The following is a 22,260-nucleotide window of genomic DNA, read 5'->3' on the forward strand; positions in this document are numbered from 1 at the left end:
GTTTTACACTTCACTTTATATTCACAGTAAAACAATTTACAAACATTTTACTGAAACTGCGCTACATTTGAATCGCATTTAAAACAAATAATTGAGAAGTGGGCGGGTGTTAAAAAAACAACAACTTGAAATAGTCTGCGCTACCCAAACAAAGATTCCAAAACTAACTTCTCTCGCCATTATATAACTCACCTGCAAACCACGAGCGCAGTTCCGAAACAAGTATTGCACAATTTTAAACAAAGCTATAGACGGGACAGAGCCGCATTACCATAAACCGCGGGTCAGTGGGGGCGCGAAATTGCTTTTTTGAACTCCCACACTGCTACCACTATTAGAAGTTAAGAAAAACTTGAATAAAGGTGGCGCGGACTGACGGCGTAATCACATTCCGAGCGGAACTTAGCTCAGTTGATACAGACCGAAGTCACCTTTTCTCTGTTTACAAGCTTGGAACTTCGCCCCGAGCGCAAGATTAGAAGTATTTACGTAACTCAACTTAAAACCCGCGAACGTGCTTTTTAGCAATTCTACGACTTCTCTGAGCGGGAGCTATCGGGATCTTTAAAACTCCTTACTGTGCATATGATCATAAAATAAAACGTTACTTGGGAACAGCTTAGTTCTTCTTAAACTCGAAACAGATACTAGGTTGTCTTGATACTTAGAAATACATTTCTTTTCATATTATTTTACAATATTTACCAATGTCTCAGTATTGCATTTATTCACATTTCCCAGCATGTACAACTTTTCCCGGCTTGGTACCTAAGTTTTTACATTAATAACGATAGAAAAATGAATATATATGATATCAAATATTCTAAATTTTAATATAATGGGTTTATATGTGAAATACGTAAAGTCTAATCGCATATAACTCCGGAACGGACAAGTTCCGTTAACCAGCTGGGAAGGCGTGCGTGGAGGTATATTATGTTCTCTATTATAGTACGTGTTCGAAAGCAATAACACTTACCACTTTCCGAGACCCATAGATCAATGATAAAAACTCACATTAAAACAAGACTTGTAATTAGAATTTCGATAAATCATTAATGTGATTGTTATCAAGCTGTCATCACTTTTAGTAATTTATGGAACTTCGAATATTAATTATTTCGGTAATAAATAGAACGAACAGCGGAAAAGGACTTCGCACTATTTAGCACATGAAAATTAATTTATCTAACCTTTCATTTTAGTTGAAAATAGATTTTATTAAAAAAATCAGCGTCAATCTGCATCTTACAAATAGCAGGATATGCAGATGGAATCTAGTGTTGAGACACTCCCCCACTTACTAGTCCTCCCTTAATTTTTCGAGGCATTGCGTGTTGAGTGTCAGAACTGCTGGTACCAACCAGAGCGAAAAAATGAAAATTCTCCCGAATGGGGATCGAACCCATAACCATCACCATAGTCACACTTTTGTGTCCCTGGGTCACAACAGCCTTAATCTATTTTATATTAAAATTATATTGAAACGACACAAATAATAATACAACGAAAAATTACAACAGGTATAAACACGAAGAAAACGTCGCTTTAAGCAGTAACCTTGGCGATGCCACTGATTTACAATATTATAAGTTGAGAAATATCTATTACGTTTGAGTTCATTAACGGTGTAACCGACCCGCCCTCCTGCCCTCACAATTAAGGGAAAATTATTAAAATAAATAGGTCCAAGGAAGTGACGGTAGCTGTACTGGTACATGCAATATTTACTGGAATCATCGTTTATATTAAGTGGGCCATTACGGTAATTGCTTCACGGCTCTGGATGTTAATAATTGAGTCGAGATCGTCATTACAATTCCTTGGAGAGCCGGTACGTAATGACTTTAAATAATTGTATGAAACACTTTTTTAAATAAAATCTACAAGTTTCGCTTAATAGTTCGTCATATTTTTTATTTTCGTTTTTGTTTTAAGGGAACAATTTGATATGAAATATTTTGTCTTATATCACAATAGCTTTCCGACGGCCATCGATGAAAAAGTTGAAAATATAAAACAAATTATAATTTATTTACAATTTACACGTACATATATTATATAAAAATATTATATTATATATTTATAATAATAAGCTTAAGAATTACTGTAGCTCATCTTTGTGTATATCTGCAGCGAAGCATTAGAGATCATGAACTACTATTTAGAGAGGCGAAATAAATAAGGTTTACTTTAAAACGTTGAGTTATACGAAGCTGGAGAATAGTGAAATATATTTCAATCTGTTACCCAGATAAGGATATTTGTTCAGTGTGTAAGCGGTACAAATTGTTTGCTCCGAAGCTCGCCTTACCTGAGTAAAGTTTTCATAAGCGCGTAGCCGCGGGCGCGACGCGACAGATTGTGAGCCGTCTCTCACCACCGCACCGTCACCGTATTCGCTGACTGCCTTGTAAACATATTCCGCCTTTACATCCCTAATATTTCGGCTTTTAAATTTACAACAAACTGGAACTTCTTTGGCAACTTCTTCTGTACATATTCAATTTGGAAGCCGTTTATCCTACGAGTAAATACTATTTACATATGAATATTGTTTTTGTTTAAGTAAGCCTTCAATGATTTCCGTTTCGCGGCAACCACATCTGCACATTAGTAGGCAAAGCTTCACTTATGAAAATATCTGTAGGCATCTAGCGGGCGAAATTAACTTGTGTGGATTAAATATTAATATCGCGATACTCGACATGTGCCGTCAGGATCGTCTCACTCGTACCTCGCATCCGCCACATGTTGCCTGCAATATCTTAACTTTTCTATTACAAAATGTTTCTATTAAAATACTTACATATATTCTTTACTTTATCTCGCTAACGTACTACTTTGCTATTCTTAGATAAAATTATATCAGCAACTGTAAATCCTGTCGTTTTGTAGTTTTATTCATGAGTTGCTGGGTTAAAGTTTAGAGTTGATGTAAACTCTGAGCGTCGCGTCTCGTGTCATATTTTTCACTGTTCCTACATCATTTCAGTGTTTGCTCTGAGCGGAGCAAACGAACGAGGCTTTACTGGTTAAATTACGTTTAATGTACTATTTGGAAATATAAACAACGCTTAACACTAGAAGTGCCGAAGATTGATACCCCCCTTGAACCGCCGTCGTGACAAATTTGTCCCATTCTACTTATTATGTTGATTGTTGGTATAATACAAAAAAATATTATTAAAATAATTCGTAAAATATGTAGACTATATTTAATAATCAATTCTTATTCTTTAACAAACATAAAAGTACCAAAAAATAAAACACAAAGAAAGAATCAAATATTTCTAATACGTTCTAAGGTCATGACAACTAACTGAATAACTCTTACAAAATTATAAGTTATTGAAATTAGTTTATATTATTAGTAGGCCAAGTAATGCATTAATATATTCTTCATCAGTGGTACATCACAGATGATTTATAACATTGCGTGGTAATGCCTCCAGAATTCGGAGTGCATAGCACTAGGTTCCCAGGTTCCCTCTACCTACCCTACAATTGACCACATTTAGTATCAAGTGTTTTTCTGAAATTCAAGCCTAGCTTAGTCATCCTTTCATCTGATACCTCACTTGGACTAGCGGCAAAATTTAGTATTGACACCAATTTTACCCCACTTTTCAGGCTATTATTTTTTAAGATTTATACATAAATGTATAGTCTTCAGATTTTTTCCTGTACTAGTACTACATGTAGATACTAGCTGCCAAATTTCATAATTCTAAGTTAACTGAAAGTACCTTATTAATTTGATTCCCTTTATAGTGTCGAAATACATATTTTTTACTATTTAAATAGTCATATCTTTTTTTAAGGGCGCTTTTTCAGGAAATCAAGGGACTGTAGATCGTCGTATAGTTCATATTCATATACTCATATGAATATCAACTCGATTTCTCCAAGCATTCCTGAGATAAAGGCACAGACAGACGGATGGAAAAAAAAATGATCTTATAAGGGTTTTTTTTTCCTTAAAAGCTACAGAACCCTAAAAACTTAGGCATTGACTGCTAAACCTACTATTCAATTTTTTTCCGCCCCCGCATTGCCCTTTCCCCTCCACCTCGTCCCCGAGGCATGAAAATATGTCAAATTATACCCTCAAATAATAAAATAATAATGGCGGGACAAAAATGACCCAGCGGCAGTTCTAGGTAAATCTCTTTTTTTTTCAAAAAGTATGACTGCTATAAAATTATTTATATTTTTAATTAAATAAAGGTGTAAAATTGGTAATAGTAAAAAAATTTCATCTACATAAATTAACAAATAAAAAATTTATATACAATCAACCTTGCGTTTGGGTCAAAAATGAGACAAATGGATATTAATATTAAAGTTATTTATATACCAGTAAATACTCCAAAAATACGTTAAGATAAAATACATGGAATGGAATATATTTCAGTGAATCAAGCAACATCTGTTGAAATATGTACAAAGCATGGGGCCTGTTGAGAGGTCTTTTGCGTTATACCACTGAATTCCAATCTCATTTTTCCTTTTACCTTCATTACTTATTTACTCGGGGGCCTTTATCAGCAATGGCTATCGAGAATAAACCCTTAATTTACATATAATGTCAAGAATAGTTGAAACAAAGAAAAAAACAGATATTTGGAACTTTGAGAAGTATTAACGATATTCACAACTTTTTACGATGTTTGTTTCTTCTCAGCTAAGGATCAGCGGATTCTTCGCATCTGCGTACCGTCTGGGCGATCATGTTTTATCTCGAGATAATCCTTATGCTAATATTTAACTAAGTAAAAACTCATTTTTTGGTAATTTTTTTAGTCAAACGTTTTGAGAGTTCCTATTTGACACAACCATTCATATATTTTAGTTCCGTGATACTTTTGTTAAGTATTAATGTATATACAAAAAGAAAATAAATTTCATATTTTATAAAATGGTATTAACCAAACGTAGCACAGCAACTAGTCAACAAAGCAAGGCGCAAACAATTTTATCTCTTCTCAAGTAAGTAAAATATGAAATGTTGATAATATACATATATTTACTTAGAAGTAGTATTTACATAATGGACAGAGAACACAAAACATGCATGCGCAGTTTATTTAGAGTTCTTAACAGACAAGACGGGGCTGGTCACGGGGGGATTCATTAGTCGGAGCGGTAACAGGGACGCCGCGATCACCGTTACCGTTGGGTATACTTGTCTTGTCTATATATAAATATTTGAGTCATATGGAATAATGTATGAGCTTATTGAATTGAATCAGGTTGTTTTTGTATTGGATTATCGGATGGAACTCATATTTTGTAGCTTATATGTGAGTAATATTTCAATATTTGGAATTACCAGTAACTGGAATCATATTTTTCTTTCTCAATCTTGAACATGATACACCTATCACATCGTCTTCTCGCTATGAACGTGTCTGAATACGTGTATTTACTTTTTCTACAACATCTGAAGTATTTAGACAGCGTAACTACACAGTCAAAGTAAACTAGTTTAAGTTGAAAAGTTTTATTGTAAATACTTCCACACAAATGAGTGCCAAGTCTGCATAATGAAAGTAGTTGAAGTACAAAGTTTGTACTTCATTATGTGCTAATTCTATGTAATTGAGGATTCTTTGGGGTACCTCTCGCAAACTTCTATCAATACAGCTGAAACAGCAATTATCGCTATTTTAACTTGGCAATGAATAAGTAGAATATTTTAATATTTACTTGGAAACATATTTTAATATGTGTATGACCACCAAAATGTCGATTTTAATATTTTCTATATGAAAATATAAACCGTAACTAATGCCACAAAGATTTTATAATAAAAACATCACAATATTTCCACAAAGTTACTCTTCAAAAACAGAATATTCGTTAAGAGAAGCTCAAGCGTCATGAATATAAGATGCGTGCGTGTCCACGCATGAAAAGATTAACATACGTAAAATTACACCTTATTTTTAGGCTTGCATTTTGCTAGACACATCATTATGAGCAAGGGGTAAGGGGTTGCGGTGAGTACGAGACGGGCGAGATAAGGGTCGATACAAAAGAATGCCGTTTTATACGTATACGTTGTGTGCACCGAGCCTAACATAATGGTACGGAGAGCACGTACAAGCCATTCGCTTATTCCTCCTCGTTCAAAAGGCTTATTTTATGTCAAGAAAATATTGAAGTAGATTTATAATATGCCTTTTGATTTATTCACGAGTATTTTACTGAGGGTGGTATTGATGCAACAGTTGTCTGCAAATATGGAATTTATATGTTAAAATTATTTGTGTTTTTTGGTGTATTTTCGGTGGTCGTTCTGGTAAAATTATGTATCTGGCTTGTTGGTTAAATGCGATCATATGTCTTGAATTCGAATCTAGGTTGTGTTTAATTTCTCATATAAATACTGTTTAAGATTAAAGTATATTTCCTAGTTCCCTCTATCCATTTAAAAAGAAATATAAAGGCCAATGCGGTAAAATATTCGAGTTTAATTAAAGGCAAATAAAATTAATAATTGAAAAAAAAACGTATGAAATCTTTATAAGAACATATAGCACATTTTTATTAAAATAAAATCTAATTACACACGTACTATTTTTACTTTGCTGAAATGAAAATATTTTTGCTAATTATAAATTTTTCATCATTAAAATGTAACGCGCTATTGCGCTCGCGAGTTCCTTATATCTCTCCATAATTCAGCGTACAGCATCAGCACGAACGAAATCTGTTCCATTATTAATATCCACAAATCAGGCCTGTCCTATACGGCTTTTGATGAAACACTGAGACGAAGCTTTAATGACTCCGGTGCAAACAAGCACGTGTAATGTGATATACGCGGAGTACGAGATGTCTACTTGACATCATGTTTGTATTACGATTGAGTTTTGTTGTGATATAACTATAAATTGGGTTTAGACGATCCTCTTCTATCTACCATTAAGCCGGACGTTTCTTGCAAGGGTCTGTCTTTTCACTAAATCAACTTCACTTTGCTATGGTCTTTCAAGTCCATGATGGTCACCATATTGGCTCTCATGTCTTGCATCACAACATCCAGCCATCGCTTGGACTTGATTTGCTTGGACGTGACAGACTAGGCCGGCGCGCCTTAGGTGACGCTCCGGGAGCTTAACCGCTTGTACGCAACCCAAAACTCCCTCGAAGACCGCGTTATGTGAAACTCCTGAATAAGCAATAATATATCTATTAAAATATTTTATATTCATTATTATAAAATATTTTATTGTTGGCTGCCTTAGTTATTAATTAAAAAATATTTAATTCTTATATGTAATTATATGTATACTATGTATTAATTGTAAAGTACATAATATAAGTGACATATAGATTTATTACAATTGCATTTATATAGATTTAATCAAATTAATTAATATTGATATTGAATCGTTAACGACAATTGCATACCAGATTCCTCAATCTACATACGGCGGAGCTAGAACGTAACGCGGTCGAACATTTTCGAGGATTAGCCCCATATCTCTATCCGGAGAAGACGTCAATCCGATCGAGATCATTATCGTAAATGTTAATGACGACGACAATTACTAGATTCAGAGCATCAGAGGCCGAACGCTTCCAATACACCCCCGATCGATTTACCCTCTATAAAGTCCTTCCGATCGAGCGGCCTTAATTAAAATAGTTTCACGAGAAAAATGGTAAGGGAGCGACCTCACCCGCCCGTGACCTCACGGATTTTTAGGCTATTTCACAAAAGAAAGCCTCCGTTCAATCAGTGCTTAATGTTTATACAGTAATTTTAACAGGCTAATTGCGATTGGATTCCGAATATTTAGAAATTTCAGTAAATCCAAGCTTTTCGTTTTGATACAAAGAAATTGAGCGGAATAATTTTTCTTTATACATTTTACTTCATCCAAATTATATGTTAAAGATATAATATACAAGATATATAATATAAGAAAATAAATATATAACTTCAATAATGATATGAATCGTATACAAAAATATTTAAAGCTTGCGCTATTTGTTTTGTCTTTATATTTCGGATACAAAAGTTACTGAAAGAGGACGGAATTTTCAAAGGATTCATTAAAAGAATAATTTAGTACAATTTTCCGTTAAAAAAGTAAGACTTTATAATTTTTAAAAATGAATAAAATTGTAGGTACATATGTGCCGAATACAATTTTGAATTTTGCAAGAGACGTTAAAATATTTATCAGTTGATATTTAACTTCACAGCATATATGTTAATGCTTTTTAAGTCCTTTATTTTGCATAAATCTATTAATGTGTAAATTTCATATTTCATTTCATTTTAAACACTACTAAATGTCATTCAATAAATATTTAATATAATTTTTAATAACATAAAACGCTGTAATAATTATTACTGTCATACATTTCTCACGTCGACATTTGTCTTGAACAACGATCATTAGTTAAAAGGCGAGGAGTACAATTTGTATAGACTTGAAATGATTAGATTTTACACAGCGCCGTTCTCTTAAGGACGTAGGAAATTATTAATTTATCACTAACAAGAGTGAGAAAATCTTGCAACTCTCAAGTGTCTTGAATAATAATTTTTGGTTCTGCCTCTTCATTATACAATATCTCTGTTTGAAACTTTCATCATTTGGTTATATTATAATTAAATAGAACGTCTTTGTTATAATATTTGAGCATAATTTAAGCAATTGTAAGTATTTTTTAAATGCTAGTAATTTAAAGAAACTCTTGGAAACTTACATGGAACTAAAGTAAATAAATGAAATCGTTTCAGCCAGTTTATTTTTCTTAGACTCATGTTCGGACAGGGCTATGTACCTCGGGACTCTTTATATTTATGTTCCACGAGGGAACTGTAACCCAAATGAAAGAAAACGTAAGTTTTTTCCCAACCTGCCAAAAGGTGCGTAATTTTTTACCATTACATATGTCTTCCAAACTACCTCTCAAAACAGCAGTTACTTCAATCTTTATTCCAATTCCGTTTCCATTTAATGTTCCGTCGTATATTACCTTACAAAGTAATATATTTTGTTACTTTTCAGAATCTATATAATAATATACGTCATAGTTTAATACCATTATGAGGTCCAAATAAAAATTACAAGCGAAAATATCACAAAGATCCAATATAGCATTAAGGAAAACTTTCCAAAGGAAATGAGTAGTTCATTTCCGTAGAGAAGTCGACATATAATATACAAAGGCGACCACTCGAGAGACAATGGAGTTGGCGTAACTTTCAATATTAATGATGCGCCGGCGATGCACAGACTACAGAGGCTGGAGTTTCAAAAGCCCCATTGATACTCATTAACTATTGATTCATAAGTAATACTCTTTCGACGTCACTCGTCGAACGCTTTGGACAACTTTTCAGATTTAAATGTCGTGGTGCAGAGGCGTAAGGGTGTGATTGGAACCCAAGGGTTATGGGTTCGATTCCTCCGTATTAATAAATAATAATTAATTCCCCCGTTTGGGGTAAATTCTCCCATTTAAATTCAATTATTTCTTCACTTTGGCACCTAGGCCTCAACGTGAAGCGACTCAACACGTACTCCATGACATTCGGCGGAAAGTGGAGAACGGAGTGTCTTAACACTAGATCCCTCTGTTTATCCTGTTATGTGCGGGATACAGCGTGATTAAATGTGAGGGTTATTACAATTTACAATCGGACGCTTAGCGTTCTCTTCTGCGACGCTTTCATAGATTTTATTTAAACTTTAAATAAGCTGTCTGTTTAAATTGTTGTAGTGATACTTTGGTATAAGAACCTATTAAATAGATGAAGAGTCAAACTATAAATTATGTTAACAATTTATAGTTTTGTACTGTTATAAATGAAGTTTTTTTTTTGTTTATATTTTATTTCTTACTTATTTTATAATAGGGTTTAATTTAATAAATTAATTATTTTTGGATTCTACATAAAACGACAAAAATATAAAAAAAATGTTTAGTTTATGATAGTAAAATATTCTTTTCAATTTTTCCAGAACAGTTCAAAAATTATAATTTGTTTTTGCTAAAACAATAATTGGAATAGCTGAAAAATACACATGGAAACGACTTTAAACAACGATGAATCGCAAAAACTATTTACTTATTTAAACATTGAAAATGGAAAAAGTTCGCATCAAGCCTGTTATCTAGAAACATAAAGCAACGTGAAATATCAGTTACCGCGTATTATTTATTTAGATTTTAAAAATCCTACCCAAACCTAAGCTTGAACAAAACATTTTAGTTCAATACTAAAAAAAGGCTTCCACGTAAATACTCTACATGAAATACGTCACAGGCTTTGCTTTACATTTCACGATTGTGTCGGAAAATTTTAAGCTATTTCACGATTTTCGTAGGTTACGCGAGAGCGGACGATTCAGTTTCATCGTACATCTAAATAAATTTTCACAGCGAAATTTAACTTTGCGCTAAAATAGTAAATTTATTTGTCAAAAAAATGGTTTTTAGTATATTCAATGAATTTAACAGTATAGAATAAGAGAATCCAATAATAATAGCGATCAAAGGGTTAGAAGTAACAACTCGACACAACACTCACGCGGCTCCTTCAGTTTTATTGCTGGCACATCTGTTGTGATATGCAAAGTCGGACTCGTAAAACGACCCAGGCCTACGATTACTTCGCACAGCGAACTCTCTTATAACAATCTTTATAGCGACCTACCTGTAAACTTGCAATCAGATTAATAACACCCGATTACTGTGTACCTGGCGTTTAATGACTTGAGAGATTTGATGATTTTAGTATAGATTATACTTGAAAAGTATAAAATTGAATTGAGTTTGTATTTTATTAATTTATTTTTAATTTTATTAAATTACTTGAGGCCTTACGTGCCGCTCCTGCATAAACGTGTTAAAAAAATCTGTAAGCGTGACAAATTATTAGTCGATTCTCACTAGAAGAAATTAAATATTTTAATATTTTAATTTCCTTGGCTCTGGTATCGACGTAAACCGCAGCGTTCAGTCCCGTCACTCAACACGTAATGCCTCCAGAATTCGGCCCAAGACGGGGAGCGGAGTGTTTTAACACTAGGCTCCCTCTGCATGTATGTATGGGTATGCATACAACGATAAGCTGAAAAAAATTCATTTGCCTCCGAAGTTCAATAATAACCTGAGTTTATTTCTTGTTTTGTACACTCATCAATTTAAAATTAGATTAACAGCAACTATAACTCAACTGCTTTACGAATCTAATACTACTCTCATACGAAATAATACAATATAGAAGAAGAATAACTCGTTTTTACATCGAAAAGTCATAAACCGAAGTACACATATACTCGTATATAGTATGACATTTTTGTCGCATACACTCGCACCAGCACAATCACTCACCGCCCGATCTCGCCAGCGAGCGATGCGTAATCGCGCTGCGTAAATACATTCTGCACTTATTGCGCACCACTCGAATCAGGTGCTTGAGTACACAAGCCCTTAGTGTGTGAGAACAAAGCGGCGGATAGAGCGGCATTGTATGAAGAATCGACTTAAAAGGCCGGTTCAGCTTTTTAATAAAACTCTGTGTTGGCATATTTAAGAGCTGAAGCGTTTAGTGGTTGCGTCTCTCCGCTCACTGTATCCTATCCTATGAATCGTCAAATATTATGAAATTTTTGAAAATTTTCAGTACTTGAGAGTTCTCTGTTTATGTTATATAATAAAAAGAAAGTATTACCATTTCTAAGGAGTAACAGATTCTAAATTGATTGAAGTGAATCTATCTTCATTCTAGTTTATAGTATATTAATTATTCATTTTACTGTTATTTCTTCAACACATCTTTATTAAGTAAATACAGATAAATAAAATACAGCAAAAATATGTTCCAAATCAGTAAAACTATTTGTAGTGCTCAGTAAATAAGCGTGGTAGCAATGAGCGGTGCTGGCTCGGACCGGTCACTCGAAAACTAAGCAAGGGACTCGAAATGCGACCTCGCTACTTCTGTAAACTTTAAGATGGCTCTTTTTCGACTGAAAAGTTTTGTATTTCAATAGATGCAATAGCAAATATTTGGATTTCTCACTGCGGTCTTCCTAACAAGTGAACCGTGGCGTACGTGCGGGCGACGTCTTTATTGACAATCTGCGCTGGTCCTGAGCTCGCAGACAGCATCACAAGTCGAACCCCTCCCCTCTGGATGCAATTAAAACGATATTATCAGACGTGCACTCGACCACTTTAATAATATAAGTTTTCAGACAACGAATAAATTTAATATTACTTGCTATTATAATAAACGAACGAATATCTTTATTAAAACGCTTTCATGTTTCGAGATTATCGTAGGATTATGAAATAGCCGCCTAGGGAAGGTACGTTATTGATAACTATTATAGAGGTCGGCGGTTATTATTAAAGTATCTACTAGCACACACTATCGTATATTGAATTTTGAAATTCAATAGTGTAGCATGGAATAGTTGAAAAGGTTAAGTCGATTGTATTCGTGGTATTGTAACCACAACAAGGGTATTCTGGTGTAGCGTCCGGTTATCCTACAAATCCTATACCGCGTCTCTCGGGCACGTCTTTCCAGCGGGATTACGCGCTTCACGCGGCGATCTCGGGGCGATCCCGCCTGACCGCAACAATTATAGTAGACAAAAGATAAACTTTGTGTTGTATTTACGTCAAATATATTATGTTTACTATTTATATATATTACGCAACGTTAGGGTGCTGATTTTATTCTGGTTTCGAGTAAAAAAGTATTATTTGATACAATAAAAGAAAAAAAATAGTTTTATCAGACCTGAATAATAAGTCTCGTGTTTGTAATGCTACAAAAATTGGGAAACAACCATCTTTTCTGCAATCAGTACCTAAGATTTCTTACAAAGCCGCCAGTAATTTTTTAGATAAATCTAAACCGAGCATCTAAATATAGGTTGTTCTACTTTCATAACATTTAGAAAACGTCTTTGAGGAATTTATGAATGAATGACTCCTTTGATTGAGAGTAGGATGTCTTCATTCTGAAGTTTGAACTTTATATAAAGCATATAGTAAAAATATCTCAAAATATATATATATACTTAGTAAATACGTGTTCGTGTATTCATCCAGATGTGACGATAACACGCTCAATTACACTAATTAGTTACAAACGATATCATCGTTATCCTCCGTGTGGCATTATACCTGTATGTGGAAATTCAAAAGCATTGTTCCTGAATACAACAAAAAATCTATTCTTGCCACTTTTACGAAAATATTCTGAAATACAAGGCGAAGAACTTACATAAGGAAAAACCGTTGCAACATAATAATACCTACGCAGAATAGAGGAAGGCATTTACGGAAGTATTCTTACTGGGTAAATAAGTTAGGTTGTCATTAGCTTAAGTTACGGGTGTAGTAGATCCTAAACTAACATGGAAAGACTCGAGGCTCTTCAACGAGAACGACCTTCACAAAACAACTTGCAAGTAACACATTATACTAACAAGATCTTAATTCATGTTTTCACACAATTTCTGTAGCGACGTGTTTTTATAAAAGAATAAGATAAGATTCTAAAAATTTACTTTTATTTATCTATATAATATTATATTCTATTCGGATGTTGTTAAAAAGTTGAGGTTTGTTTTTAAGGGTGCTTTTACATATTAAAAAAATTAAATTAAAATAAATTAAACCCCCGAAATTGATACCTTTTACACATTTTCATTCAAAATTATAAAAAAGCTATTCTGAGTACGTACGTTCATGTATCTAAGTTATCTTGTTAGACCCTTTCAGTTCGAATTAGCGATTTCAGACGATTTTCTTATTCAATTTTATTGTTAATCGATATAAAGATACCTAATCGATATAATTTATATTTTTTAGCTTTAAAATTAAAATCATAAAGTCAGTTCACTAAAAATGTAATAATAAATATTGTTAAATTTTATTGCTAATGGCAATAGTAAATAAAATAATGAGCATACGCCAGTCAACATCAATGGTCAGATTTGTGAGTGTCATAAATATATAAATGAAAGGGACGAAATCTTATTAAAGTTAATATTTATGGTGCCATCATCGAAAAATTGGAAAAAAGTACAATACAAATTATTTTTTCTTTCTAGGTATATAAAATCTTTAATATTTGCTTCACATTGTACTGAATTCAAAAATAACTTGCCTCGCCGTTATTTCCGTTCACGTTTAGTAACTTTACAGAGATTTTTTTAAATCGTGTCTTACAGAAAGAATTTTTTCCCCAAGTTAATTCCAAATTGAAGGAAAAGAAACTGAATAAGATTGAAGTTGGAGAATTTAAAAGTTGAGCAGGCCGTCGCACATAGTAGCGGGCCAATTGTGTTTCTACTTTATTTACCTGAGCGTAGACAATAAGGGTGTCTCCACACAATCAACTCGACGAGAAAGTTGATTGTTTGTGTTCCATTCAACTTCACTATACTATACACAATAGAGAAAATGAAGAGGAGCCAATTCTTTTTGCGACGGCTTTTATCCGCCACTTTCTTCGTTTGCCGAAAGTTTGCATTAACAATACCTCGCTACGAATGCATTAGCCTCTCGTCAAATATTTGTCTTCGAATCAAATGTGGATTATTTTCGGAACGGCACTAGCGCTAAACTGTTTGCGCGTATTCGTGCACACGACATCACTACTTTGTGTGTTTGTTCGTGTAGTAGCTGAAATACAGAAATATTATGTGAATGCTTACATTTGCTGATAGAAAATTAGTATACCCTAACACCTTGTATTTAAATTCACTGTAGCTAAAATATTTTTTACGATCAGTGATCAAATTAATAAAATTGACATTTCAAATGTTTGTGAGTGTGAATAGTAGAATCTCGATATTTTATTACAAGTATAATACAATGGTTGTTTGCAATTATTGATATTATTTCTTTTTCTAATCTAGTAATAAAAATAAGTGATACAATACGAACGCTATAATTGCTTATAAGCTATCTGGAATATGTGTTACAGCTGTCTTATTAAGAATGAGATTAACCCCAAAGATCCTATAATAAAAGCTCATCATTAGAAAAGGCGGACAGCGAGTAGACATATAAAGCTACAATAATGAACCAGTTAATAGGTTTCTAATAACATTGATCGAGACAGCGCTCTCCATTGTGCGGTCCGCACTATATTTCAATAGAGTCTATTTTAAGTTGCAACAATTGATATCGCGAGTAATCTAGCAAAGCAATCTGGCAATTATAGTTATGGGGCAAACATTCTGTCGCGATGAGAGTTCGTTGATAAAACTTTCGTCCAACTATTACATCGGATGAGACAATTCCCTGGCTCTTAATTATGGCGCTGCGTATTTCGTATTACAATAATGAAGAGAAACAATAACTAAAGTTTGAACGTCGGAGCGCGGCCAGCGGACAACTTCGCCGCTGCTCAGCTGAGTGCTTGTTGAGCTCACTCCTAATGAAAACTTGCTTGTTACCGACGTAACTATTATTTCACGGAGAAAAAGAATAAAAAGTCACCGAGAATTCTGCATAGGGTCGTTCAATTGGCCTTATGATTTCTAAGCAGACTAGCTTCAAGAGATGACTTCGAGTACGTTGCCATATGTAGTTAGTTCTGTTGAGTGGCATCGAATGATGTATACGTTCATGTGGAAAATTTAATTTTGTATAAGTCTGTTATCGACGCCTACAATAAGTCGCGTTTTATACGGTTATTATAGCGTCATAAACGCCACCGGCCGGTGTTTCATACAGTGCGGGGCCGACTACACTGCCCGTGATTCGGGCGCGGGCGGGGACCGCCCACTGACAGCCCCACGTGCCGCCCGACAGATGTGTCCAGATAGATATTCGATATCGGCAGACACATTCATAATCTTCGCTTTAAGTTAGCTATCCTAATATTAAAATAATATGTGAAAGCAATATGATATATAGTATTCTTTAAAGAACTGATTCCGATTTATACTATTAATTAATGTATATTTTAATAATAAATGAATAAAGTAAAATAGTAATATTATTAATAAACATTGATATTATGTTTAAAATAACTGATTCTAATTATAATTTTAATATCGGTAAAGTACTCATCTATCTGCAGAAAATAAATATCCGAGGGTATAATTAAACCTGAAAAAAAGTTATTAGTTCAATTTAAGCAACAATCGCGAGCTTAAATAATTATGTTTACGAAATCCTTTTCCTACGCAGAGATTATTTATCTTCTCCATTTACGAGAAGTGACGTGGACGAATTTCACGAAAATGCCCCATTTATCTACCACGAACACACAAAGGCAACTTGAAACCCAAAACTTTTTACGTGGTCAGCGACAATGCTATTTCTCTATTCACTTTAGGTTTCGTTTCGCCCAATATTATATTACAGCGTTAGTTACACGGTAATGGAACAATAATTCGAATTAGATATTTTATCTACGGCTGTGCTAGTTTGTTTTCAATCGTCGGTCTGATTTAATATTTGCAGAGGCGTTATACCCGCAGATAACTTCGTTCGCCGGACTCCGATGCTTACTTCCTACTTTATTCCGTTTACATACCCGCATAAATAACGGGGCAATCGGTTCTACCCTCATTTTAACAGCGTAACTTTCTTAAATCTATTATCTATTTAAATTTGTATTTTATTTATAACATTATTTTATTTCGACCAAATAATTTTTCAGTCAACTCTCAACAGTCACTGTTGCTGAACTATTCAATCACGTTGTTTCGAAAGCTATTTTTCCTGTTTGGTAAATGTTATGTAGCGACCTTATAGCCAAAAGAAAATACAGCTATCTGTGGAACTCTACAAAACCCTATTTGCCTTTTCGAGGGCGTTACTATCCTATCCGTGCCTCAATTCGTACGCAAAGCCAACCGACCGCGCGTGAAATACCAAGTGCGGCCTAGTTTTGATGAAGAAAGAGGACGCGTTGTTTATTTAGGCTTACCAACGGTAAAAGGTAACTAGATACGAAACAGAAATTGTAACTTTAACTGTTATAAAATAAATAACCATTTATAATTACCTGTAGGGGTAATGAGAAAGTTTTGATACTCATTTCGTGAGTTTCTAGTAAAATCGCTGGACCAACTCCCAATTCGTAACTAATATTTTATCAGACAGTTAGACAGGAATGAAATAAGTTAGCTTTGTAACTCTACAACACTTTTCGCTATGTCGGTTAAGCGCGCCTGGCATCAACTGTTTACAGACGGGTCGCTAATGCTATTTGCCGGGTGGCGGTGGACGCATCACGTCAGCCGTGTGTATCTTAATCGTTAACGAATAGAAACACGTCGCTTCGCTTTCGATTGTTTGTCACTTTGAACATAGCGTTAGCTTTTTGTGTTTTAACCATTAGAGAAACATTTCAATTTTAAATAAATTCCCAAACTATGCTCTAATAATTTTGTGGTCTGTATTAGATTTTACATTTTGTTATTTTTTGAATTAAGCATAAATATGAATATTTATTTTAGACAGTGAATGATGACAAGTTTTGTACTTACCTTACCGATAAAATCGATTTTAGTTAAATTGCATTTCCAATAGCAATTGTTACCAATAATCATTCCATTTGGATCGCAACTTTTATTATAACAAGAAGAACATTGACTTTTAATTAAAAAATGTAGACATCGTCTACGAACTAACGAAGAAAGTTCTTGAGATCGACAATTAATTTGAGTGAGTGTCGTTTTATTAAAACAATTTCAATTGTTACAGATAAATAAAGTTAGATCAAGCTTCTTATAATAATAAATATTTATTATTTTCCATATATTTAAATTTCAGCCTACATTTCTAACGATACTCTCATAATTGTTTCAGGTTTCGGATTCGTCACATTTCAGAGTGAAGACATAGTCGACAAAGTGTGCGAAATCCATTTTCATGAAATCAACAACAAAATGGTAAGTGCTGTTCTTATATATTTTGTTTTATAATTTAAGTTAAGACAGATTCGACGTCTTGGTTGGAAAGTATTTGGAAAGTATATGGACTTGATAACAAACTGAAATAAAAAATATATACAAAATATTTCTATACAAAAAACGGGGAAGTATTTTTTATTACTTATGTCAGTGAAAATTGTTATATCAAATATAACAATTTTCCGCATTTTTTTTTTAAATCAATTTACGAGCGGAAATTTTATTGTTATTACAATAATTTGCGTATTTTATACAAACGTTCTAAAATCTATGATAAGGTGACTTTTTTCTTATAATAAACCTTGAAATATATTTTAAGCTGCAACATAAACAAGAATCTATTAAAGCTCTTTAAAAAAGCACTATAAAATTTAAATATTTATTATTACAATATCAACTTTCATAAATTTATTTTTAAAAGAAACTAAAATCTGTTTTGCAAGCTTTACACAAGAGTGGCGCAGTAACAATGAACTTTAACAAATTCTATAGCACTTTATACGAGCTATTCAGCGACACCCACTCAATCACGTACCTACCTGAATTTTTTTCTTCTTCATTTTTATAAAAACATCGTCGTATAATAATATTCTGAATTTTTAAACTATAAAGTCAAATACATGAATTTGAATTGTATACTGATATAATATAATAATTACCTTATATTTGTTATATATTTATAGTGTAGTTACAAAAATTTGAATGCTGTCAGTTCAAATCCTACCCAATAGAAGTACACAATATATGTACTCTTTTTAGCCTGGAACCTAAATTACTTACTATATTACTTATGTTTTCTTTGTATTAAAATAAAAAAATTAAAATACAGTGAGTATAGAAAAATAAACATACTATAGCTATCTAAAGAAATTCGTTTTATAAGAACATTTCTATTAACTTAAAATTTATGCAAACTATTCTTGATTTTGGCTTAAAAGTTGTTGCTCTAAAATTCAATCCTAATGTTAACGTTATCGGGCTGATATCAATTAGAGTAAGGAGTGAGCTGGCACGGGTCCAAACAGGACCAATAAAACGCCGCTAAGGCCGCCGTTACCGTTTTAGATTTTTCTACATGGTGAGTTTGACATGATTATCCAAATGCTATTTTGACCTGTACATAAAACGAAGTTGGCTTTCAATTTAAAAGAATTATAATCTATTTTAATATTAGCAAATTATAAAATAAATCACATTAAGTTTGAAATATATTAACATTTCTTTACAGTTTCTAGCTTTTATCTTTTCTTATTTATTAAAGAAATTATAATAAAATAATTCAGTTTCAGCTATAATAAATGAATTAAATACTCAACAATTATTATGAGAGGTGTACCGTGACAGCGGCACGCCGTAATACTACAAATCTAATCACGCCGCCATGAAATAATAATTACTTTTAAACAACTAACATTATAAGCCTTTAATATGCCACCGCGCACCGAGCTCGTACTATAATAATAATAATATTGCATAATTCTAAAATCGTTCAAAATTAGAATATTATAACCAATTCATTGTTATCATACAAAACACTGATAGCGTCAATAAAAGTAACTACAGTATAATTACTGCGGCAATTAACATAGAATTACAAAGTTGGTTATTAACTGTATTTGTTATAAGCCTATGTTAGTAAAATTAAATGCCAACTTTAACAACGTTTATGTGTGACTAAGTATAGCGAGAAAGTAATGTTATATGTTATAGCGGTATTTGAATTTGTATATTATGCAAAATATGTAAATTGTTTATTTAAAACAACGGCTTATATTTCTTAGTATTTTTAAAATAAATATTTATTATTAAATATTGATATGATGATAGTTTATAGCTTTTATAGTATTGATTACAAAATATCAAAATAAAAAAGAAATCCCTATCATTGAAAGACTCAACTCGTATAGAAAACATAAAATATGAACGTGAATCACCCTCAAAATTGGCACCGCATACCTACAAACGCTCAGAAGAGCCATTATCCACCTAGTCACTTAAACTTCCCTTCACAGTACTTCCAGTCTGAAAAGCAGTGTATAGATATAGATACATCCCTACGTTGTCGATGCATATTCGTGAATTGTTAATGCTTGTTTTTTGCACGCCATTGTTTCGAACCATAATGGCTGTACGAATCTCGCTGTATGCGTCGAATGGAAGGAATCGGGGGTGATGTGCGCCCTAAGTGGAGCAAACACCGAACAAAGACATCAAACAAATGGGTAGTGTTTTAGAGTAATTACGGTTCGCTCCCGTATGGCACGAGAGGTGTACAGACTTGGCGTAATGTATTCGTCGTAGTCGTTAATAAAAACCAGTCACCAGTCACCAGTCATTCATTCATTCATTCCCGCGTCTAATCCAGATACTAATTAGCAAAGGAATGGAACCTTTCATTTGTAATCTGGGAATATCGCTTCCACGTTTCATACAATCGATTGAACTTCGGTCCGATAGTAATTTACTTCTCGTAGGCATCTAAATAAATGATGGATTTTGTCGAAAAATCCTTAGTTTTTGTACGTGTACTGAACGAACTAAGAAGTAATTGCTTATTACTTTGCCCCCTTTTTGTTGCGTGCCAACAGAAATGATCAATGTTACGGTAAAACTCTTTTTTGTGTTATTTTTTTACACATTCTATATCTATACATGTAATAAAATTGTAACTGATCGCTGTCTGTACATGGAAGATATATGGGTAAAACTATTATTGGGGGCATTTATCAATACAGTAGAACTAAAAACAATGTGTTTTTATTTTTTATCGTTTTGTCTGTTTGTCCTTTTCATTATTTACACTAATCTTAGAAAAGGCTCAACCGACTAAGACACAACAAGTTTCATTATTGTATTTTGGTGAACTTAATTTAATATTTTATTATTTCACTTTCAAGAGGACAAAGTGGCTATCGGATCCGCTAGTTCTAAATAAATAATATAGGGAGTAATGTATGAAAACTTTAAGAAACTTAAAGTGATAAAAGCTATTAATCAAATATTTAATCAAAATAAATAAATTTACTGAAAGTGATTCCCAACAGTGTTGCTCATTAAAAATGCGTGTTGCCATATCATAAAGTGTTGCTTGTAATAGTTATATTTCCGCAGGCAATAAAGAAGATAGAGGCGTCACGTCAGCGTCGATGTTTACGTTACGAGTAGCTGCCCTCGTAAATTTAATATGTCATCCGTTATATTAAAATGGTCGTTAAGCTAATAGCTACTCCGCCTTTCTACCAAGTGATAGGGTGATACCGCGCTTTGGTTTGAATAGCAAAAACAATTCCCTTCATTAAAGAATGAATTGACAAACAAAACTTGCTCTTAAGTAAATGAAAAAGATATGTTCTAGAGGATTCTAATATCTCCTAGAAGATTTGAAATGCGTGTTGTTTATTTAATAATCATGATTCAAGGAAATAATTATAAAATAAGGTAACACAAGGAAAATTTAAACGCAACAGTGAAGCTTCATTTTGCAAGATAAATACGGGCCCCATTAAAACGTTGCAACAAATTCTCTTCAGTCCATTACGTCCTTATACATTACTCTCTTAATTGCTTCACTTTAGTATGAATTTTAGCAACAAAGCTTGTAGACGTTTCGCAAAATGTGTAAAATATAGTGCAGTTTGGATTTCGCCCCCAACATCAATTTCTATTTGCCGGATTTAAGCAGCCGAGCCTGACACCTGAGCCTTTTCTTTACCTGTTACGCACGAAATTTCATAATAATACCCCAGCCATCCCCTTTGTGCTATACGTAATGTTATGTATATATAAGTAACAAACGTGAATGAAATATAAAAATTGTTATCTTTTGCCTCATTATCACCCTTCTCCATGTTTATAACATTGAGATTGAATATTTAAATAAATTTCGTATAATATTGTAAGTAAATTGTCAATACTAGTACGTTATAGGTGTTGAAAGCACTTCCACGCTTCTGAAACGTGGCAAAGTAAGCTGTGATATAATAGTGCACTCGCTTTCAAGCAATCGCATAAACACTTGCAAAACCATTTTAGGTATTGCGTATATTTTTCTTCTCGATCGTACATGGGGCAAACAAATGGTTTCCGTTTAGGAAATAACACTAAAAGTAGGCACACTTGAAACTGCCACTTAAATCTCGAGATCCTCGATCGCCATTTCTCTTAACGTTTGAACATCTAGCGTAAGACCCTATAACCCTTGTCGTAGATCCTATTAAAGAATAGTGGGTTTATATTCATCAAGCACAGGGTCAGTTAAGATACGACGTACGATTATCGAGATGGATATTCTTTATATTTTCCGTTGTATCACTGCCTGATTTAA

At 33.2% G+C, this 22,260-nt stretch overlaps 1 protein-coding gene across 6 annotated transcripts in view; it reads left to right on the top strand.

The window, feature by feature from the left end:
* Positions 1 to 22,260, top strand: part of Rbp6 (RNA-binding protein 6) — a 412,235-nt gene that overhangs the window by 363,331 nt on the left and 26,644 nt on the right. For all 6 annotated transcript variants that reach the window (XM_085205323.1, XM_085205326.1, XM_085205321.1 and 3 more), the window contains exon 8: positions 17,833 to 17,915. In XM_085205323.1, the coding sequence (XP_085061449.1) occupies positions 17,833 to 17,915 (83 nt within the window). The remainder of the gene's footprint in view (positions 1 to 17,832; positions 17,916 to 22,260) is intronic.

The sequence above is a fragment of the Heliconius melpomene genome, chromosome 20 (genome assembly GCF_056956725.1).
Source record: "Heliconius melpomene rosina isolate 202511_hmr_F chromosome 20, ASM5695672v1, whole genome shotgun sequence".
Classification (NCBI taxonomy): Eukaryota; Metazoa; Arthropoda; class Insecta; order Lepidoptera; family Nymphalidae; genus Heliconius; species Heliconius melpomene.